General features: G+C 41.2%; 1 protein-coding gene across 5 annotated transcripts in view; it reads right to left on the reverse strand.

Annotated features, from left to right (window-relative positions):
* The window catches only part of Tnrc6c (trinucleotide repeat containing adaptor 6C), a 121,937-nt gene that overhangs the window by 61,614 nt on the left and 35,829 nt on the right, over window positions 1–24,494 (reverse strand). For 4 of the 5 annotated variants that reach the window (XM_020158841.2, XM_074045010.1, XM_074045012.1 and 1 more), the window contains exons 2-4: window positions 18,068–18,167; window positions 17,350–17,371; window positions 623–946 (exon numbers count right to left, since the gene is read on the reverse strand). In XM_020158841.2, the coding sequence (XP_020014430.2) occupies window positions 623–946; window positions 17,350–17,371; window positions 18,068–18,130 (409 nt within the window). In that variant the 5' untranslated portion in view covers window positions 18,131–18,167. The remainder of the gene's footprint in view (window positions 1–622; window positions 947–17,349; window positions 17,372–18,067; window positions 18,168–24,494) is intronic. The other variant, XM_074045011.1, reaches the window with a different exon arrangement.

Raw genomic sequence — 24,494 nt, forward strand, 5'->3', positions numbered from 1 at the left:
TCTCCCTCATATGTGGACATCAGATCAAGGGCAAACACAACAAGGGGATTGGACTTTGAGCACATGATAAAAGCGAGAGCACACAAGGGAGATATGAGGATAAGTAAGACACCTAAAAAACTAGATAGCATTTGCTGCCCTTAATGCAGAGAAACTAAAGCAGATACCTTAAAAGCAACTGAGGCCAATAGGAGAAGGGGACCAGGAACTAGAGAAAAGTTTAGATAAAAAAGAATTAATCTAGAAGGTAACACACATGCACAGGAAATTAATGTGAGTCAACTCCCTGTATAGCTATCCTTATCTCAACCAGCAAAAACCCTTGTTCCTTCCTATTATTGCTTATACTCTCCAACAAAATTAGAGATAAGGGCAAAATAGTTTCTGCTGGGTATTGAGGGGGTTGGGGGGGAGAGGGAGGGGGCAGAGTGGGTGGTAAGGGAGGGGGTGGGGACAGGGGGGAGAAATGACCCAAGCCCTGTATGCACATATGAATAATAAAACAAACAAACAAAAAAAAGAGCGCTTGTCTAGCAGAATGAGGTCCTGGGTCCCACACCCACCACTGCCTAAATAAATAAATAAATAAATAAATAAAAGTCTGATTCTTTTTAGTTTTTACCTGGTTGGAGCTTGTTGGGATGCTGTAGCCCAGGTCCAGGAAGGGAAGGAGGGCTTGCCCCTGCAGGTCCAGCACTCTGTGCTGGGCTCACACTGGTCAGAGTCCCCGTGGGCAGCGGCTGGCCTCTCTTTAACAGCTGCTTCTGTTCTTGCTGGCGGAAGCGTGGTGGCACCTCTCGAGGCAGGTAACGGGATGCAGCTGGCTGCTGGCCACTGGTGGATGCACGTTTGCCATTGCTGCTGCTGGAGATAGTGCTGGTGGAAGTACTGGTACTGGTACCGGTAGGTTGGGGCTGGCTTGAACAGGTCTTAGTAGGTTCTGGCACTGAAAAGAACAGAAGGAAAAACAACACAAAGCTTTAAGTAACATCTCCTTAAAATCCAACACAAACAAAACGGAAGTCCTAAGAAAAAATGCCAGAGCAGTGCATTGGGAACAAAACTGTACTGAAATCTAGAGTTCAGGTTTGAGACCTCCTCTGCTACTGTCAAGCTCCCAAGAGAGGTGATGTAAGCTGCCTCTTCCTGCTTCCTCACTAGCCACCCCCCTTTATGTAGCCCTCTGTGGAAACTGCACTGTTCCTGATGCTAAAATCTAATGTCACAATCTCATCTTTATTTTCTGATTCCTCAATCTTCAGACCCAAAGACCACTAGTGAGGACCACTCTTGCATTTTTTTGGGCAGTACTGGGGTCTGAACTCAGTGCCTCACGCTTGCTAGGAATGCACTTTACCAGCCCTGTTTTGTGTTGGGTTTTTAGAGATAGGGTCTTGAGAATGATCTGCTCCAGCTGGCTTCGAACCTTGATCCTCCTGATCTCTGCCTCCTGAGTAGCTGGGATTACAAATTTAAGCCATTGGTACCCAGCCACTCTTGCATTCTGTCTTCCTACTCTTCCCTGCTTCCTTGGCAGCTTCCTCTTCTTTATCACTGACCCTTTTTTCTACTTGTTACTCTTTCTGAGACATCTGATCTTCATTTATGTGGCTAAGCTCTGAGGCCCAGATGGCTCTTGGACTCTGCTATATAAATGTCTCACAGGCACTTGAAAATTGACATGTCCCCAATACTCAGTAACTTTCTTGCCTCACCTTTGAGTCTTTCAGTTTCCCAGGGATTTACTACAAAATTCAAAGGAAGCAGCAGAAGAGGAGGAGGAAAAGGAAGGAGAGAATTGAGAAAGAGAACTATTAGGGAGCTGCACCCTTCCCATGAAAACACAGCTTCTCTTCTGTAAATAACTGGCAATTACTATCAAATCCAAGATAATTCCACATGCTATCTTGCTTTATAAAACCAGAAGTGCAGGACATGGTGGTGCAAACAAGCTCGTAACCCCCACACTGGCCTGTAATCCCAGAACTCCAGAGCTGGAGGCAGAAGGGTGGTGAACTGGAGGCCAGCCTGGGCTATAGAGTGAAGACCCTGTCTCTAAATAAGTAAATAGATAACCACAAGTAAAGAAAACCCATGAAAGGAAACAATTCACCAAGGACTCAGAAGCAAAGAATTCATGTTGACTGAACCTCAAAATCATCTAGCGTACCCTCCCCACACAGATCCCAATAGCCAAGAGGGCTGAGCCAGAACACAGATGCGTCAGGACCAGATGCCATGTCTCTGACCGCCAGCCCTGCGCTCTTCCACTGCACTGCTGCTATCTCTTGAAAAGATCCAAGGGCAAATTCAGGGCTACTTTTTGTAAAACCTGTCAGAGGAAAGGGAATTCATACTACACTAATGAAGAAATAAGCAAATAGTAATTACATGTTAAAAATCAGTTACTTTTTTTATGATAGTCACCAGAGTCTAAGATACACGAACGCAGAATATTCAGTTATCCTGTGTTACCTGCAATGCACATTATAAGTATCTTATATCATTTTAAGAGTCAAAAGTATTTTAAATCAGTCTTTCCTTTCACCCTATAGTAATTAATCTGAGTAGGAAGGGGCCAGCAGGTGAATTAAGAACACTTCTTAAAGGATGGAGGAAACAAAACCTGAAAAGACTTTATGACAGAGACTGAATACGGCTTGAAAAATCTAAAATATTTACTATCCTGCCCTGTTCAGGATACATTTCCTGGATACTGTATAGGAAGTAGAAACTACTTGTACTATCAGACTACCAGATGTACAAATCTTCTAGAAGCAAAATCCCAGTAATGTATCCCGAAGTCTTGCATGGGTGTTGTTTTATTTTAAAAATAAACACAAACGGTTATAAATAAGTAAGTAAATAAACAGCTGCATATCCCCTCTGCAATTGTGAGGTTCTTCTTCATCACTGCAGGATGAAACAGCAAGGCGGTGCTTTTCATTAAGCTGAGCACAGGAAGGGGCACACCAACTCAGAGAAATTGATCTTCCTGGAACCCAGGCACTTTCCTCCACCTGGTAGTGAGCTCCAAGCATAAAAGACCCACTCTATGTCAGACTTGCTGGAGGGGCTGCCCACACCCTTCCTGTGCCCTTCAGGGATTCCTGCTCCACTGTCCCTGCATGCAAATGGATTGCAATTCTTGGCTCTCATTCCCCATCCTAGGATGGCTGTCATGAGTGGGCAACCACTCATAAGGAGGCTTTTAGCATCTTCTCTATGCTACTGAAGCCAAACGTGGAGGAATATACCTACAGTTCTAGCACTTGGGGCAGGAAGATTTTGAGTTCCAGGCCAGCCTGTGCTACATAGTGAGACTCTCAAAATAAACAAAGAAGAAACAAAATTACATGAAAAATAACTTTACTCGTTGCTTTATTAAATGGTGCTACTAACTTACCTGGCTTTGAATGAGTTTACCTGGCTCATATTTGTGGCTTGCATTTTGTCTGTTATTTTATATTTTTAGCAGGTGTACGATATGTTGCCCAGGTTGGCCTTAAACTTCTGGGCACAAGTGATCCTGAGTAGCTGAAACTATAGGCAAATACCACCATGCCTGGCTAGCTGTAATTTTTTTCTTGCAGTGCTGAGGAGCAAATCCAGAAGGATGCACTGACCACTAAGCATGCACTCTACCACTGAGCTGCAGGCTCAGCTCCTTCATTTAAATTTCTTCTGGACAGTGCTGATCCAAAATGGCTATGTGCTCTTGAAAGAGATAAGATTTGAGCTAGTTTCTGAGAAACATGCTAAATTTGAAGGATGTTCTCATATAGGTTGAAACTGAAACACAGACTAAGAACCCAGCAGCTGTGACAGACCCCGGGCTGTCTCGGGTAAGATCCCTACAACCCAGTGCTTCACACTGAAGCCCCAGTATGATTTCGCACAGACAGGTAAACCTCATTCAGTATTTGCCACATTAGCAAAAAGACTAAGGTCCTCATGGCTTTGCATTCCAGCCAAGCACTGTGCCACTTCAGCTACTTCTAGTCCTTGCATCTTTTAGTTCTCACAGAATACTTCCAGCCGAAAATGCTAATGGCTCAGGCTAGAGGTCTAGAGGTCATCCAGGACTCTAGGGAAAGTGAAGAGATGCCTCACTGAGCAAAGCCATGAGAAAGAGGAACCAACCGCTCTGAACTGATTGAGCTAGCCCTCTTTTATACGACATTGTGGTAAACTTTCTCTGATGGAAGCCAGTGCTTTTGGGATCTTTGACCTAGCAGCCACCTAACAATCTCGATAAGTGCAGGGTCTCAAAACTTGTATCTATTCTTATTAAATAGTACAGCTAAGTAAGATGGGCAAGTTTTGACTAGCCATATATAATTTTCAGATCTATATTTCTGAGTTGGGTACCAAAGCACTCCTGACCTTCCTCTTCTTCAGACTTGAATCCAAGGCCAGGACTTAATGATAAAGGTTCAAGTGGCAATCTATCTTTCTACATATCAATATTTTCATGTAGCAAGAGAGCACACAGTAAGGTCGTGGGAATTGTTTTAGCTTGAGTTCATGGATTGTCTACAAACCATTTGTTTTATTTAGAAAAAATTAAGACAGTAACCATTTAATAACTACATAGCTAATATAGCTAGAAATTTTGGTTGCTCTGAACTAATACACTTTTACCTTTTTAAAAATGAGGGCAACATCAGCTTGTAAAAAGGTAGACATTAACTTTATGCAAGAAAGCAACACTTTTAAATCAATCTTCTAAGAAATAAACTGCTTTCAGCTAAAGTTTTTAGGTAGCACTGTCACACTAGAGCCAAATAGTTCATAAACTCTTACTTCTGCTTTTCTGAAAAACCAAGTTACAGTGTGGATGGAGAAGTTCAGTTTACCCCTTCAGGGTTGGGAGACTTTCTCAGGAGCTCCTGTGCAAATTTTTATACATCTCATCATCTATAAGAGACCGAGGGAGAACCAAGCTTTGCTACCTTGTGAGGCTGAACCTCCTCCAGCCTGGCCACACCCCTGGCCATCTCATGCAGCCCAAGCCTACCAGTGTTGCTCCTGCAGCATGTGAGGCCCCTGACCTTCCCTTTGCTGTGCTGCCGTACTTCTGTATTTAGTCTGCAGCCTTTCTTCCAGACTGCCTGGCACTGCCACAGCCTGGGATGAGATGGCCCTACTGCCTACTTATTCCATTGCAAGCCCCAATACTGCTAAGAATTCCTCTTCACAACCTATTGTGGACTACCAAACTCTCTTCTTCAATTGTTTCAAATGTGCCCCACTCTCTGAAATTCTGTTATCCCCAGTTTCTACTCTCCATCTATGCCCCAGAATTGTGACTTCCTGAGGTCAAAGGTGCTCATTCACTCAAAAAAACACCAAGGGTTTTCTCTGCTGCTGTGCAGGCTAGGGGTGCAGGGAGGATGAAGGCTGAAGCCTGGCAGGCAGAAGTGAGGTGGCAGTGCTGGCTGTGGGCACTGTGTGCAGTCCTGGAGATAGAGGGAATTTTTGGTGGGACTGCTCCCGATCTCTCTCTTGGTAACCTTACTTCTGCTTTTCTGATAAACCAAGTTTTTCCTGATCCCTGCAACCCAGCAGTGGTTCCCAGTTTATTCCTGAGATAGACTGCAGCTCCTTGGAGTACAGCAAAGCAGCTCTTTGCAGAGGTGCTTCTGCAGGCCAGCCTGAGCACAGCTCTCCTCAGCCCTTCCAAAGATTTTCTGCACACTCACTTCCCTGTCTTAAGCTCATTTTTACTTAAACTAGCTAGAGTGGTTTCTATATCCTACAGTCAAAATAAGATTAGTAGTACACTTAACTCTTTCGTTCATCTTGGCAAAATCACAGTATATGGTGTGAGACAGACACGAACAACTGTTTCCTTATGATGGCATTTGCTGTTAACAGGACTTATAGACACTCTCAGAATCTCCTGGGCATACAATGGATCGTGTGTGTGTGTGTGTGTGTGTAACCTGCTGCCTCACCTTTTTTTTTATTATTATTTTATTATTCATATGTGCATACAAGGCTTGGGTCATTTCTCCCCCCTGCCCCCACCCCCTCCCTTACCACCCACTCCGCCCCCTCCCTCTCCCCCCCACCCCCTCAATACCCAGCAGAAACTATTTTGCCCTTATTTCTAATGTTGTTGAAGAGAGAGTATAAGCAATAATAGGAAGGAACAAGGGTTTTTGCTGGTGAAGATAAGGATAGCTATACAGAGAGTTGACTCACATTAATTTCCTGTGCGTGTGTGTTACCTTCTAGGTTAATTCTTTTTGATCTACCCTTTTCTCTAGTTCCTGGTCCCCTTTTCCTATTGACCTCTGTTTCTTTTAAGGTATCTGCTTTAGTTTCTCTGTGTTGAGGGCAACAAATGCTAGCTAATTTTTTAGGTGTCTTACCTATCCTCACCCCTCCCTTGTGTGCTCTCGCTTTTATCATGTGCTCAAAGTCCAATCCCATTTTTGTGTTTGCCCTTGATCTAATGTCCACATATGAGGGAGAACATATGATTTTTGGTCTTTTGGGCCAGGCTAACCTCACTCACAATGATGTTCTCCAATTCCATCCATTTACCAGTGAATGATAACATTTCGTTCTTCTTCATGGCTGCATAGAATTCCATTGTGTATAGATACCACATTTTCTTAATCCATTCATCAGTGGTGGGGCATCTTGGCTTTTTCCATAACTTGGCTATTGTGAACAGTGCTGCAATAAACATGGGTGTGCAGGTGCCTCTGGAGTAACCTGTGTCACAGTCTTTTGGGTATATCCCCAAGAGTGGTATTGCTGGATCAAATGGTGGATCAATGTCTAGCTTTTTGAGTAGCCTCCAAATTTTTTTCCAGAGTGGTTGTACTAGTCTACATTCCCACCAGCAGTGTAAGAGGGTTCCTTTTTCCCGCATCCTCGCCAACACCTGTTGTTAGTGGTGTTGCTAATGATGGCTATTCTAACAGGGGTGAGGTGGAATCTTAGTGTGGTTTTAATTTGCATTTCCTTTATTGCTAGAGATGGTGAGCATTTTTTCATGTGCTTTTTGGCCATTTGAATTTCTTCTTTTGAGAAAGTTCTGTTTAGTTCACTTGCCCGTTTCTTTATTGGTTCATTAGTTTTGGGAGAATTTGGTTTTTTAAGTTCCCTATGTTTTCTGGTTATCAGTCCTTTGTCTGATGTGTAGCTGGCAAGTATTTTCTCCCACTCTGTGGGTGTTCTCTTCAGTTTAGAGACCATTTCTTTTGATGAACAGAAGCTTTTTAGTTTTATGAGGTCCCATTTATCTATGCTATCTCTTAGTTGCTGTGCTGCTGGGGTTTTGTTGAGAAAGTTCTTACCTATAGCTACTAACTCCAGAGTAGTTCCTACTCTTGCCTCACCCTCTTGAGACTGGGATTACAGGTGTGCACACCATTCCCTGATTGAGAGTGTTTTAAGTTACTTTTTATAATAAATGTTAACCTAAAGAACATTTTAATCCACAAATTTTAACACATCTTATTTCTAAAATAAGGATATACCTTACAATTAGGACATTAATTTAACATGCATCCCTCCTTCCACTAACAAAACATCATTAGGTTAATGCTATGTCCTATGACTGCAGGTGTGATGCAGATTTTGGCTTTCACCCACAGGTCCTGACTCCTGATTCCCATAGCCCTCATCACTTTCTTAGTGAATAGAAGCATCTTTTGTTCAAGTATTTTGCCTTTTGTCCTTGGATCCTCAAGCAGATTACTAACAGCTTTAGAGTGGTGAAGGGAATATCTTTTGTTGTGACAATGGGTGTTTTAGGCCTGAGAAAGCAAACCTCTCTCTGGCCTTCTCCTGCCCTTTTTTCACCTGTTCCTTTTTATCCTCAAGGCAGGACACAGAAACTAGAATTTCTCTTTTCCAAGGCAGGTCATAGAAAATAAAAATATACTCTCATTTTCTCCCATCTTTCTGTCTTGGAGTTGCCCTTGAAGAAATTCTCTGTTCTACCTTGTCTGATAGATCAAAAGACCTTCCTCCATATGGAAGCCAGAGAGGTCAGGAAGGAGCAGTGCACATCGACCTCCTGGGGTTTCCACCTAGTCTCTCAGCACTGGGTTATAACCTTTGTGCCCAGATACCTTTCTACCTAGCTGCCCATGTTTCAATCAGGTGTGTGCAATGTGGTCTCCACAAAACCCCAGAAGGGCAGGGTTTGGGAGCCTCCGGACAGTTGAGCACATGGAGGCTGCAGTGGGGTGTGAGGGGGGAGTGTGAAGAAGAACTCATCCACATACTAGGAGGGAGCACACCCCAGTTCCAGGGGACATCCAACTTGCCCTGTGAATGTCAACTGGCCGTTTGCTTATATCTTTTATAATATGCCAGTAAGCATGTTTCCCTGAGTTCTATGATCCAGTCTGGAAAACTTATTGAGTCTAAACAGATGGTGAAGGGACTCAATTTGTAGCTGGCCAGTTAAAAGTTCCAGAGGCTCTGGCTTGCAACTGGGCCTCAAGCCCTTGACCTGTGCAATCTGACCCAGCTGGTGCCCTCTGAAGAAGCTGGTGCCCACTGGCTTGCTGGTGGGAGAAAAACCCCATAGCTTTAGGGGCACGGAAGCGATCTGAGTTGTGAGCGTGTAGCAAGGAAACTGAGTCTGAGTTTGTTCTTCCTGTACAGATGGTGTCTCAGAACCAAAAAACAGAAGTTTTTACCTGATAAAGTATAGAAACCTTTTTCATGCACAGAACTACACAACGACAAAAAACATATATATTCAAAAATCATGGATTAATTCTAGTCACTTCAGTATATATTCTGAATGATTCAGAGTTTACAAATGTTTTACATTTAAATTTATTCAAGTATATTTGGTTAATGTTTGTAATTGTGCCTATATAAGCAAACTATTCTCTTAGGCTAAACTAAACAAAGATTCCAAGGAATATTTTCATTTAACAATCTCTCCTGCAACCCTTATACAGCAATAAGCATTGTGGCAAGACATTGCCTTGGAACTCTGAGATGCAAGTAGGAGACATTTTGAATGAGGAAAGTCATCTGTTGTGTTATCAGCAGCCCCTGTGGGATATAAAGCAATGGCCTTCTGTTTGTTCAGTTGAGGGCTTCTGGATGATCCATCACCATGGCAACACTCAGAGCCCCAACTCAAAATGAACACACAAACTCATTAAACTACAGACGACGTTTAACTGAGTATTATTGCTAATGAGAAATGCTGTTTAAAGGTATTTTCTGTTCTAATGTATTAGTCACCTTCAAGAGGTATTGAAGTCAAATGCTATTCCCAGTATCAGACTAAGTAACATTAATGTTAAAAAGAAAGTAAATTATAAAGACTACTAACAATAACAATCATTAAAGTTACTTTGTTTTGGTCCTTGGATTCTTCTACTCTAAGAAACATACTATTTATGTTATAGGCAAGTACTTCTAAGTGATAGCAGGCTTGTTTAGAAGATTAAAACACATGTTGATAACAGCACACGTTAAAGGTGAATAATCAATACAGCATTAAGACATACAGGTCTTTCTGCAATCTTTTCCAAATTTGAGGCAACACAGCACGCATACCTCTCCCTGCTAGTCATCCTGAAGTGGATGAGCTCTGGAATGAGCAGCAATCCTTAACCTTAAGAAATACACAAGGTGTAAGTGGAATCAGGCCTCAAAGGTGTCCTAGAACATAAACACTGCCTTCTCACTGTGTGTGTATGTGTTTGTAATAAATTAAGAAACTATGAAAGTTATAACCCTGGAATATTTCACCTTCCCAAACAGCAGACTCCTGCAACCTGCCAGAAGAGGGAGCCCATGTCAAAGTGTTGCAACATGAAGTGGAGAAGGCTGGTGAGGAAGATGGTTTTGAAAGGCCTCCTTTTTTCTCAGGAAGAAACCTCCACTGAGCGAGAGTTCCACTTAGACTTCAGCCTCTCTAACACATTCTCCCCTGTCACACCAGCCTTTGGTTTATTTAGTTCCTGGAAAATGCCACACTCCACCCAGCTGCAGAGCCCTACAAAGGTTGTTCCCTTGTCTGTGTGGATCCTAATCTCTCTCCCTCTCTCCTGGGCTTAGTTAAGCTCTGGTCATCCTTCAGATCTCAATTCAGTATCATCCATAATGTGGACTCAGGTTCCTCTGCCCTATGCTCTCACCCAACCATGTTATCATTCTGTATAGCAGGTATAAAGTGGGAGGTAAATAAATCACAGTGCCTAGAAATTTTATTGCATTTATTTTCTTATGTTATCTATTCTTCCTAATAAAATAGCTTTGAGAACAGGAAACTTATCTTTGTTGTCCAGTGGGCATTTATTAACTATTTAATTAATGAACGAAACTAGCCAGCTCTGGGTAGTAAAATGTGACTAGCATAACCCAGTCTTTCAGTGTGCTAAAAGCTAGATAAACTGTCATCATATTTGAAAGCCCATCTTTTCTGATGTCACTGCATTTCAAGTCACTGTACACAGGCAGAGGAGACTGAGTCTTTCAGACAACCATGGTACAGTGATGAGGCTTTCTGCCCAGCTCTACAGACCAGCTGAACATCACAATAAGAAGATAAGTAACTCGAGAAGGATAGGCAAAGAATTTGAATAGACACTTCACCAAAGAAGACATGTGGATGGAAAATAAGGACAGGAAAATCATGTTTACCACCATTAGTCATTAAGAAAATGTTAACCATAACCATAATGAGACACCCACATACCTATTAGAACGCTCAAGTTATAAAGATGACCCACCCATATGTTGGTGAGAATGCAGAACTGTGAAAGAGCATAACCACCTTGGAAAGCAGTTTGTAGTTTCTTGAAGATTATACATGCATGTATGATAGTCATTCTTCTCCTATGCATTTGCCCAAAAATCCAAGTACAAAGACTTGCACATAAATGCTTATAGAAACTTTATTCATACTAGCTAAATTAATGGAAAGAACTGGAATGTCTATGAACAGGGGAATGGATAAATAAATTGTTGGTATACCTATACGATGAACTCTGAACTACTGATATGAAACATGAGTGAATCCCAAAAGCATTATGCTGAGTCCAAGTGCTGTATGAGTCCATTTATTATGCAACTATTATATAATATGTATGTTGTATACCATTCTAGAAAATAAAAACTTAACAGTGTAAAAAGACAGATCAGTGTTTGCTGAGAGACAGGTGGGCAGGTAAGGGAGAAGAGAACTGGGTGAGAAAGGGTCCCAGGAAACACTTAGGTAAGTGTTCTTTGAGTGTGGTGATGGTTTTACAGGTGTGTACATGCCAAAATGTACTAAGTTGCTCTCTTTAAATATGTGCAGTTTATTATATGCTAACTGTAACGCAAGAAATTTTTTTTTGGTGGTACTGGGATTTGAACTCAGGGACTTGTGCCACCAGAAAGACACAGCATTCCAGGGACAAGAAGGAACAAGTGCAGCCTGCTGGATCTTGTGTTCCTCTGGGATTTACTACCTTCCTTTAAACTTCGACGAAGAACTTACTCACTCACACACCTGCCTACAGTTTGTCTTTTGCCAGTACATTTTTATCCTTTTAAATCGCCTGTATATTTAAAAACACTCATACCATAATGCACTTTCTTTTGTTCCTACGGGAAAAATACTTTTATTATATCTTTTCCTTAGTATTCAACAGCAAAATTAAACAATTTCTTTAAATACAGAACAATATGCCAAATCTAACTTAAAAACCTACAAGAGGTCATCTCCTAAAGTCCCTTATATAATTAATCCCTTAGGAATTTCTTTCAGTTTTACTTGAAAAAAGCCTAAGTGCCTAACTTCCCTCCTATGATGAATAGGCTCCAATCTCGTTACACGGTCTAGAAACAATACATAATTGACAACCAGATCATGAGGGTCTAGTTCTGCCACTAACTAGCTGTCACAGCTTACACTAATCACTTAACTTCTTTGGATTTCATTTCCTTATCTAATACACAGCAACTAGATAATCTCTAAGGATCCTTCAAGCCCTGAGATTTTATTAACTTTGTAGACATGCAAATAAAATGTCATATATAAAATACAGTGCAGAGCACGCTAAATAGACTTTCAGCTACTTCCTCTAGGAGGAACTCGTATACTTGAAGAAGTAATATTTGGCTTAGTTACTTGGGTATGAGTGTGAATACATGTAAACTCAGGAAAACACAGATACGATGCTTTATAAACACTAACTGATGATTATTGTCTTAAGACCCCTGAAAGACGAACAAAGAGCACCTGACTGCTTCAGCTAGATGGAAGTGCCATTTAAACAGTGAGGTGCAGAATGGGAGTTCTCATTTCTGTTTATATCTGACTATAAAACTGGGAGGGGGTGGGGGGGAAGGGGAGGAAATGACCCAAACATTGTATGCACATACGAATAAAAAACAAAACAAAACAAATTAACTACCCATAAATATTTCCTTCTCTGCAAAACAAAAACAAAAACAAAAAACAAACAAAAAAAACCTGGGAAGATATGCTTTGCATCTAGATTCTCACTACTCTTCATTCATGCTGTTTAGAATGAGCCTGAACAGTACTACAGTACACGGCATATAACTGATGACTTCAAAATTCTAGCACTCAATGTAAGATTACTGAAAGATAGGGTTTCAAATGACTTACACTGACAAAAGCACAGAAAAGATTTTCAGAAAACAAAGTGAATGCATGGCAAAGATGCAAAATTTAAATTACACTCCTTACAAGCAAGATTAGGATACTAATTAAATATACAAATTTATATAAGTATGTGACTTAATCCTAACTCAGTAATCACATGCAACCTGAGCCCTACTGGGGCATCAGGGCATTTGCTTTGGTATATGATGTGATTAACTTTGAGTTTTTTATATGAAAACTTATTTTTATGAACTTTAAAAAATATGGCTTAGCCACTAAATTAATGTCATATTTACAAGTACCATATTATTATAGTTATCCCCCACCCAGTTTAACTCATGAAAAAAATCAGAAAACAGTATGGAAAATAAGTGCACAAAGTCTCATATTACATATCACATGCTCAAATTAAGAGTTGTGCACAAACAAAAAAAAGAGAGAGAGAGATTACTGATTATGGAAGCAAAGCTCACAGTGGTCTGAAGTATCTGATGCTTGGGCACCAGTGACACCAGTAGAGCAGCAACACACAGGCCAGTGCTATTTCACAGCAGCATGACCTCTGATGTCACCACCTTCCCCCAGTAGCAAGAACACTGAGCGTCTTGCTAAGGCAAAGCAGGCAATTGTGTTCAGCTGTGTCTCTAGTCATCGATGCAAAGACAGTACTCAGCACAACCTGTAAAGGACTATTTTGTTAATTTACAGGCTTGCAGGGAGGTTTTCAAATGGCTCAGGTAGCTCATGAAGGGCTGGGTTTGGGGGAGTGTAAATTTGGAGTCCACATAAATACATATTTACGTATGTGAATTTGTAATGAGATGAAGTCAAAGATGGTTAAAAATGTTAACTGGTAAATATCTCAGGATAGAGAGACTGAATTTCAAGTGAAATTTAATTATAGATAATGCTCAAATTCTTTTCTTTTTTTTTTTTTTGGCAGCACTGGGGTTTGAACTTAGGGTCTCACTTTTGCTAGGCAGGCACTCTTACCTCTTAAGCCACTCTTTCAGCCCTCAAATTATTTTCAATGAAATATATTACTTATGTTTTCCATCACAGATGGAAAAATGAGGCAGTGCAGGAAAAGGAAGCCAGGTGAGTAATATGCTGATTCCTCAGGAGTGCAGGACATCAGCCCCACTATAGGATTCGCACGCTTGGCGGCACTAAGAAGGATCAGAGGGGAACTGGGAGAGAGAAACCGGTGGGAAACAAGTGAATCCACGGTTTGCACAAAGACCTCCAGAACTAAACGACAGCCTGTCTCCTGGTTCTCACCACCACAGAAGGGTGGGACGCAGGGTAGCAATATCAACAGTATAGTACTTCACGCAATTAACTCATCTGGCCTCAATCTTAAGAAGAAAATGGCCTCTACTAAGACATCACAGGTCAGAACTTGAAGAGATAGCCAGAGATGAAATTTCTATTTTAGTTATGACTTTACAAAGCAGACTTTCTACAGTCTTGTTTTCAAATTCATGTGGAAGAGAGAGGAAGTGTGCTGTTACACTGTTATTCAAAAAGATACCTGCTTAGTTAGATTCAGTGCTATATATATATTTTTTTTTCGGTAGTATTGAGGTTTGAACTCAGGGCCTCACACTTGAGACACTCTGCCAGCCCCTGCATTAGTCTTTTAAATGGAGATTCCCAGTTCAAATTCAATAGTTATAGCCAAACATACACACCCACAATTTTAGGCAAAATTAATGCTATAATGAAGACTGATCTATCAAGGTCAGCTAATATTCTTTGGGAGAATGCAGAAGGTATCAAACACATGTTGCATACATATTCTAACGAGTTCTCTGAAAATGAAAAAAATAAATCAAAATTTAAAGAGGTTAAGTTTCAGTCACTGAGAAAAGTAAGTCAAATATAATGCTAATTAATAGAGGTGTTGAATGGTGTGCAATATTAAAGAACAAAGAAATTCTAATTGATTTGGTATAGTTTGAGCTAATTATCAAAATCAAAAAAGTTCAAACTTCCTTTTAAATTGAGTTTGTATATTACATAATATAATTTGTAACTGCAGCCTCTCTCAAAAGTATTCAAGTCTTGGACTCAAATTGCTAACTCTGTCCTACACGCAAATAACTCAGGGCACCCTACCCTTGGTGACTCCAGAGTGGGCTGTCCCATGTGGCCAGGAAGCCCAGCCTGGTACTGGAGTCAGAGCCTGAGTAACTCAAGCTCAGCTGCCCATTGACTCTGTGCCCTTGGAAAGCTGTGTTCTTTCTCTAGTGTCTTTGTGACACAGGCAGGACTGCTCTGAGTCAGCCCAGCGGCTGCAGAGACCCAGGAGACAATGTGCAAACAGCTGCTGTGCAGCAGAGAGACTGGCATGTCTACTTCACAGCTTTAGTTGACTTTTCTGTACCCCAGAGACAACATGGCCAGCAATGAGAAAAAGTAAATGTAAGGGCGTGGCTGAGCGACGATGCTGGGGAAGAAACAGGAAGGCCCTGACCTATGGACTCACAACCCAGGCAGAGGGAAAAATCAAAATGCTGGCATGTCAGAAATCAAGTCCTGCTATGTGTGAGCATGAGCAATACTAGAGCACACCTCACCAACTCAGCCTGGCCAAGTCTGCCCTGCCTGACACCAGGGTCCAGGCAGAACCACTGTCTCACAGCAGCTAATTTTGACTTGACCTGGTAATAATAGAGTCTGAGAAAAATTCAAATCTGATGCTGCTAATACTCATGACTAAATTACCTAACAGTACTGCTAAATTCTTTACAATTCCAAAAGCATTTTGTTTAGAAGGACATGAATAACCATTATTAAGACAAATTCTAAGGCTAGTTAGTAGTTACTGATAAACTATACCCAAAGGAGCAATATTTAGAGATTTTAGAGATGATAAAGGAGTAAATAAAAACACAGTAGTGTTTGGAGTCAGCAATGAAAATAATCAGCAGCACAGTAATAGAAAATAATAATTCTGTATGAAGTGGCAAGAAAATGCAATTTACAATCTCTGTACAATAGCAAGCAATCTATTACCTTTTGCGAGGAAAACAATTATGACAATGAAAATAGAATGCAGCTAGGATTGAACCAGACTGTAAAAACCTCTCAAAATGTTGAGAGAGAGGGGGAGAAAATGGATGATCTAGAAAACAATGCTGTATTTTTAAACCACAATAATAAGAAACCACTGCTTCCTATATAGGATCATAAACTAAAATATGGCTATGCACCAACCCTTTTGGACCCTTCTTAAAATGTTAGGTAAACTCACAGTGCTTCTAAGAATACAAGAGAATGATCTCCTTTCACTCTGCTGCCTTTTAGTACTCATTTTTCATTAACTCCATCTCTGAGTGTCCCTCTGGCATAAGGTGCAACGGCCTGGTGCACCGGGGTCAGAGCCCTGTCCACCCCCCTATCCTCCCATCCTATCTTTATCACTAACTGCCAAACCAAGAACCAGCCACTTAACTCACCAGGAGCATCGACTGTAAATGAATTCCTGTCCTGCTCAATTGCAAAGCTCAAATGAGGCACTACATAACCTTTACTTTGGGAACTACAGAATGACAAACAGGGGTAGAGCGTTAGTATCCCCCGAGAGAGCACTCACAAAAATCCTTACCACAGTGCAGGTTTCTACATGTACGTACATGACAGGCCAATGGAAAATAAAAATTTAAAATAATGACAATCTAGTCCTTTACTGAGCACCAACTACATTCTAGCCATTGAGCAGTTTTCCTACATGTCTCATTTTGTCTTTACAACAGCATTACGAGGCAAGAACAATTCCATTAATTTTCTCATTTTTATTTACTTGTTTATTTACTTACTTACTGGTGGTACTGGGTTTGAACTCAGGGACTTGTGCTTGCTAGGCAGGCACTCTACCACTTGAGCCACACACAGCCCTCTGCCCCTGCAGCCCTTTCTTACTTTAGCTTTTTTCCAGGTAGGGTCTCATTTTTGCCCAGGACTGGCCTTGGACCATAGGTGCATACCACTTGGCTGGACTTGTTGGATGAGATGGGGGTCTCATTAACTTTGCTCCTCCCGATCTCCACTTCCCATGTAGCTGGGATTACAGACATGCAGTGCATGAACCACCACACCTGGCATCTTTTTCAAGGGACACACCCTTTTTGCTTTAGGTACTTTTCAAATAAGGGCTCGCACTTATGCCCAGGCCAGCCTTTTACTCCTATTTATGCTTTCTGTGTAGCTGGGATAACGGGCACACACCACCACAACCTAGCTTTTTATTGGTTGAAATAATCTCACAAACTTCTTGCCTGGGCTGACCTATGTGTTTCCACCTCCCTAGTAGCTAGGATTATAGGTGTGAACCACCCTGCCTGGCCTCTTTTGTTGTTCTTATTTCAAGTAGTCAACTTCATCAGCTCAATCCTTATTTGAGGGCTGGCAGAGTGGCTCAAGTGGTAGAGTGCCTGCCTAGCAGAAAAACCCCAAAACTTATTTTGTGGTACTCATACCAAAAGTAAATTAAAAAAAAAAAAACAAATACTGTTTTGAAAGCTAAGATAACATTTTTCAGGGACTTTTAGATTAACCAAATGCCAATGAGATGCAGATGTAAAATGAGTGATAAATGAAAAATCTCACAATGAATAACAAAAGGTCAAAGGCAGGTTTATATCCTTTGCTTTTAACTATTGATTTAAAAAATATATAAAGTTTGGTGCAGCCATAAAATGTACCCCTTCAAACATAAATAAACTTACCTTTGGTTTTTTGATCAGCAGCCTGAAAAAAAAAATCACAAAGTCTTTAGGAACAATTGTGTAGGGAGTACATGCTTCTATCAAAATTTATAAGCAGAATGTTCATATGGGAAACTTGAAAACCAAGTTTTTCCCTGTTAATTTATTGCAATGGATTACTGGGAAAGATGTCTACATGCTACTGATTACGTGCCGACATTAAAGGAAAATAATCCATATGGAAGCTTGTTTGAGCTCTATGTTTTACTGTAGTCTAAAAGGTATATGGTTTTAACTATACGATACATTAAATCAGACAAGAAGAAAGAGAAATGGTATAACTTTGTATTTTACTACAAAATTCAAGTATGACTGTAAGGTTATAGTAGAACTTTCAACATTTACTAATAAGATGTGTAAGAGAATATTTGCCAGAATTGCAAAGATGATTTCTAGCTTTCTGCTAAGATCAGTTTAATGGCCTTTTTCTTATTTCTGAGACATGGTTGATCTGGATAGTCCATTTTAAGCAGAATGGCACCAACAATTAAAATCAAACTTGAGATGCAGCTGTAACCCTGTATTTATTTCACTAGCACAATATCCATTATTTGCTCATAATTACAGATTTCACACACTAATTTAAAACAGAAATCAGATGACACTTGGTGGTGTAATGGCTGCAATAATGCAAGGACACACAATCACAAGGACAGTGAAGTTACAACTCCAGCCAAACCTTTTTCTGAGCACCTTCTTTCTTTTTCTTTTCTTCCTGCTTTTTCTTTTTCTTTTCTTCCATCAAACGTTCCTCTTCTTGTGTTTCTTGTTCTTTCTCCCTATTAAATATAAAGAAAAATAGTACTAGGATGATGGCTATTTTTAAGTCAATCAAAAAATGAAAAAGCATTAGTGCAGAAAGTCTAAAGCCAGACAACGTCACATATGGGATGTAGGTGGCCTCTCTGAGAGGGAGTCAGAAGTACTTCCCTCTGCTCTACAGTAAGCTGACCTGGCAGTCAATTGTCTCATTCATCCACCTTGCATTTGCTGGGCACCAACCTATCATCAGGCACTGTTCTGGGAATATGGGTTCCTTCAGGCCAGTCCCAGACCAGTGTTTATCAAAGTGTTGGCTCAGGGACTGCATCAGCAGAATCACTAAAGGATACCTATTACAAATGTAGACTCCTGAATTCTACTCAGGCCCAACAAATCAGGATCTCTGGAGGTGATTCTTATGCACAGAACTACATGTTTGTTTGATAAATCCTCTTTTATTTTTTTTTTTGTGGTAATCGGGCTTGAACTCAGGGCCTACAACTTGAGTCACTCCACCAGCCCGTTTTAGTGATGGGTATTTGTGAGATACAGTCTCGTGAACTACTTGCCTGGGCTGGCTTCAAACTGTGATCCTCCTGATCTCTGCCTGGCAGGGTCTCTCTATATAACCCAGGCAAACTTTGAACTTGTGATTCTTTTGCCTCAGCCACGAGTGCTGGGATTACAGTGTGCACCACGATGCCCAGCTCAACTGATTGTTACTGTTTTTGGTTGTTTTTTTAGCAGAGTCCTATAGACTTAATGAGCCACTGTAAAGACACACTGGTGCACAGCATGGAGGAACTCTGCCTGCAAAGTTTGCAGTACCCTATGAACTAATCTGGCTGGCATGGGGTAGTGTCAGTGATCATTTTATTGCCTGTCAGCTCCAAATTCACTCTTCAACACATGCTCTGTAGTAACTGACCGAGCTCCTTCAAGCACTTCTCCTTTCAGCGAACGTAACATGGACCTTCTCAGGAGATGACACTAGAGGACAGTGCAGGAGGAAGGGGCCCTCCTACTTTCAAGGCTGTTGCACTGTGGGTCAGCGTGTGGGTGCAAAGCCACTGGTGATGGCTCCAGCCATGGCTCCAGGACTTGCAGCTTTTAATCAACCTTGAGGCTCTGGCATAGTCTAGTGTCAGTGACCTGTGACACTCTCCATAGGCACTGACCTTAAGCCCTTCTGCTAGTCTGGTCTCCCACCCCCATATTTGTCTCTGGTGGCCCCTCAATCACATGCCCCTCTGGTCTGGGATACTGTGTGTTCTAGGCTTGCTGCAGTTACACCCCACTTCTCTGCACACTCACATGCCCACCAACAACACTCCCCAGGGATTTCACGGGGGAGGGGGTGTCTTCCTATGTGTACCCATGAAATTGGCTATAGGCTGCTTGATATGGCTCACCAGGGTCTTGCCTGTGCTCCTGCTGAAACAAGGGTGGCCCAGAATTGCTTCCTACTCTGCCTTCCAGTGGGCTGCAACTATACCTTCGATGAGTGTGCCAATCTTGGAGATGGGGCTTCCTTCCAAGCTGGTCCTTCCTTGGATACTCCCTCAGCCTAGGGTTCATATTGTTTTCTACAGTTACACTCTTTCTCTCTCTCTCTTTTTGACGGTACTAAGGTTTGAACTCAGGGCCTCACACTTGCTTGGTGGGTGCTCTACCATTTGACCCATGCTCCAGAACCCCTTTTTTGCTTTAATTATTTTCTGGATAAGATCCTGTGCATTTTTGCCTGGGGCAGGCCGTGGACCATGATCCTCCTACTTATGCCTCCCAAGCAGCTGGAATAATAGACACATGCTACCACACCAGATCATTTGTTGAGATGGGGTCTGGCTAACTTCTTATCAGGGCTGGCCATGAGCCTCAATCCTCTCAACTTCCACCTCCTGAGCAGCTGCGACTATAGGCATGTGGCACCATGCCTAGCTGCAGTTACTCTTTTATCATGGTTTATTTCTTATATTAAACTTTCCTTATTCATATCACTGAGTGTAGTTTTTATCTCCTGTTTGAACCTAGACTAATACAGGTGAGAAGGAATACTTAATAGATTAAGCAGGAGAAATGCCCCAAGCCTCAGCAAAACGTCATTACCATTGGGGAAATAGCTCAGTGGTAGGGTGCTTGCCTAGTATGTGCAAGGCCCTGGGTTTGACCCCCAGCACTGCCACCCTCCCCCATCATTATCCATCCATGAATGTTGCTTTTAATTTATTCATTCTGTGAACTTTTTTTTCTTGATGGTACTGGGGTTTGAACTCAGCTTCGCACTTGCTAAACAGGAAATTTACTGCTTGAGCCAAGCCCCCAGCCCTTTTTGCTCAGGTTATTTTGGAGATAGGGTCTCACTTTTGGGATGACAGGTACATGCCACCATGCCCAGCCTTTTCCCATTGGGATGGGTCTTACAAACTTTTTTTTATGCTCAGGCTGACCTAGAACTAAGATCCTCTTGATCTCAGCCTCTCCAGTAGCTTGGCATGACAGGCATGCTGTACCCATCCCAGGCTGTCCTTGAACTGCAGTCCTCCTGATCTCAGTCTCCCAAGTAGCTAGGATTATAGAACCACTGGTGCCCAGTTTTTTTTTTTTTTTTTTTGTAGTTTTTATGAATGTGTTTAATATACAACCTCATAGGTAAGGAATTTCAACCAGTATTGGGTTGAACATATTTAAATACAATCATAATAAAATAATTTAAGTTGATAAGGTTTGTATGAGGGTGCCTGAGAATATTCTTCTTTCAAAATGATGGCTTTTAGTTTTTGGCAGCCCATGAGAATTACCTGGGAAGCTTCAAAAACTTCCAAGGCCAAGGCTGCAAGACACCTGTCTGAAACCTCTGGGACAGGACTCAGGCGTCAGCAGTAGTTAATGCTTCCAGGGAACTCTAGGTTAGCCAAGGCTGAAAACTACTGCTTTTAAAGGAGGTCTGCAGATTTAAGAAGTTTGAAAATAATTGTTCATTACCTTGGACGACACTTTCCAGCACTGTTTTAATGGTACAAGGTGTAAAAAAACCCTGTACATACAACACTCTCCTCAGGTACAGGAAGCCTGGGAATGACCCATTGTGCTATAATCATCAAGCTTCAGTCACCCATCCTGGGAGAAAGTGAACTAATGAAAACCAGGCCAACAGTGGCTGCCCACTGTCATTGCCAGACTTTTTTAATCTACAGCTCAATGAGACCTTTAAATTATCTTCAGAGAGTAAATTTTGTAATTAGGCAGCTATAGGCTATGTTTTAAAGAAGTATTCAATAAATGAATAAAAATAACTTTTGCTTAATTCTATTCATCTGCAAATTAAACTAATTAGAACTAGCTGTTCCGTAGCAAGAGTTAAGATTTCACTGTAAGACACTAAGTGTTATAAATAAAAGGGTCCACCTAGTCACGAGATATTATCCTTTCCTGCCTGTGCTCATGTTTATATGACAAAACAGAATTAAGATGTTAGCCCTTTTAACTTGTTTGTTTGTTTGTTTTGTGGTACTGGGGTTTGAAGTCAGGGCCTTGCCCTTGCTAGGCAGGCACTCTACCACTTGAGTCACTCCCCAGCCCAGATGCTAGCTCTTTAATAAAGTTCTAGCTAATATCCCCATAGTTAGCAGCAATCACTTCTACCTCTATTACTACACAACTTCTGCCATTTGCATTAACAACTTAAAAAAATTGACATCTAATCACATTTTCACTTTATAAATAATACATGCTTATGAAAAAAATCACACAAAGCACAAAAAGATGTACTATGCAAAGGAAGACTCCTTTTCCACAGGCCTTCTCCTCAGAAACAACACGAGGTAACAATTTCTTACACATCTTGAGAATCTGAGGCTGAGGCAGAAGCATCAATAGTTTGAAGCCAGTCTGGGCAATTTAGCAAGACCCAGTGTCAAAAAACAAAACAAAACAAAGAACAAACCTCTCTCTATATGGCTACATGACTATGTAACAAAAAAGTGGGCATACCACTCACTGTCTTCCGCACTGCGCCGCTTTTACTCAGTGGTCCACTCTAATACATACCAGGAGAAGGCTCAGTTCCTTCTCACCTCTGCATGACACCCATAGGTTGCTATATCTTTCTTTTTTTGTTGTTTTTCTTCATGATTTTATTTTAGCAATATTACTTTTATAATTATTGAGCATTTAAATAATCTTTTTGTTGCTGTTTTTGAGACAAGGTCTCTATAGCCCAGGCTGGCCTCGAACTCACGATCTACCTCTTGAATGCTGGGTTATACCAGGCCCAGCTAAACTGCTATTTCTTGGCTTATCAATTTGAGACTGTTATAGTTTAGTTTCTACATCACTTCTTTCAGTTAAATGGATAAGTGGCATCTGCTTTATATGTAAATATTTGCCACAGAGCTATGTGGTACAATGTGATCGGTTTTTGAGTGTCTGTAACTGTTTTAGAGTTTCTGTTTTTCTTGGATTCTTGCTCTATGTTTGTGTTTTTAATATTTCCATTCCCCTCACCTGTCCTCTTGAACTCCCTTTTCAGAACCTTCTATCCTGCTCCATCACAGCTAGGAACAATTCCTTGCTAGAACTCTGACACCTCTCTATAATTTATTTTTTTGGTGGTACTGAGGTTTGAACTCAGGGCCTCACGTTTGTTAGGCAGGCACTCTACCACTTGAGCCACTCCACCAGCTCTTATAATTTTTAATTGTGCTAAAGTATACACTATATACAAATTTTCATTTTAAGAGTTTCTAAGTATACAATTCAGTAGTGTTATATTCACATTGTTGTGCAATCAGAACTCGTTACCTTGCAGGACTGAACTATTCCTATGAAACAGCCCTATTTCAATCCTGTCTCTGTGACTGTGAGTACAGCAGATGCGTCCTTTGGTTTTAATCTGTGTTCCCTAAGGCTGTCCCTCATCCATTTGTATATCTTTTCTGGAGTCTATAGTTACTCTTAGTAAGGTCTAGCTCTTCCTTTACATTGACCTTCTATTTGGTTCACTGATTTCTATCTGCCCCAGACTGATAAGAGTAGAAAGGAGGAACTAACAGATCAAGCAAAAGGAAACATGTTAACTCCTCCACAAACTCCATCAGCCATCTATTGGCATTCATGTGCTAACTTGGTCATCCTTTCAATTATTCCCTCAACTTGCTGGAAAACATCCAAGTGTCATCAAGAAAGGATGTGTGAGAAGTGAATTTCGACACACATGTCCAAAACTAGTTTTAGGCTACCTTTTTTGTAAGGTACTATGCCACCAATACCACGCCAGAGAAGTCTGGTGCCATTTGGTGCTCAGTCCTTTCTGGCGACCCTGCCTGTGGAAGTGCATAGACCCTTCTATGCCTGGGTTTTGAAGTGTAACATGTTTGTGCCTCAGTGTCATTTCTGCCCATCTTTTGTGCCTAGCATCTGACTGATGCTTTCAATATAGGCACATTTCTTTTGGTTCTCTATTTTTCTTCCTTTTTTTTTTTTGGTGATGTTGGGGATCAAACCCAGGGTTCTGAGCACACTAGGCAAGCACTGTACCACTATCCCCAAACCTGGCTTTTGATACAGGGCATCGCCATGTAGCTCACGCTGGCCTTGAACTTGCTGTGTAGCTAACCCAGGCTGGCCTCAAACTCGTGATCCTCCTGCCTCAGCCTCCTGATCCTCAGCATTAAAGACATATGGCATCACATGTGCCTTCCTTCAGTTTTCTAAATAACATACTGAACCTTATGGATTGATCATATACATTTATCTTTTTTCTCCCCCCCTTATATTTTCTACCGTCTCTTTTGTTCTTGTTTCTATTTTCTGGGTGCTTGGTTCAACTTGTTCTAAACTTTCTACTAAGTTTCTTATCCCATGATTTTTAACTAACTTTTTGGTCTCTTGAATAGTCTGTTTCCACAACATCCTGTTCTTGTTTCATGGATGCAAAACACTGTTCTAGCTACAGGTATAAATCAGGGTTTTCCCAAAGTTCTGCTATGTTTCCTGCATTGTTTTTGATTCTTGTCTGGATGCTTCTTCCCTTGGGCGCTCTGATCTGAGAGCCTTTCTTCTGCTGTCCAGTAATCTGTGATTGTCTATTTAGGCTTAAATGTGAGGCATTAAAGAACCAACTGGGAGCTTTGTGTGCATGAGCAGGCTTGTTTCATGGTGGGCTTTGCTTCAGACAGATCAGTCAGGAAGATAGCTATTTTGGAAGAACAGCCTCAAATGCCAAAACAGTCATTTGTTTTTTGGGTTTTTTTCTGATTATTAGGATACTTAATCTATACCATTAGCTACTAGACATAACCACCCAGAACTGCTCCATTGCTGAACCTTCCAAGTCATCTACC

The sequence above is a fragment of the Castor canadensis genome, chromosome 11, assembly GCF_047511655.1.
Source record: "Castor canadensis chromosome 11, mCasCan1.hap1v2, whole genome shotgun sequence".
In the NCBI taxonomy this organism is placed as follows: Eukaryota; Metazoa; Chordata; class Mammalia; order Rodentia; family Castoridae; genus Castor; species Castor canadensis.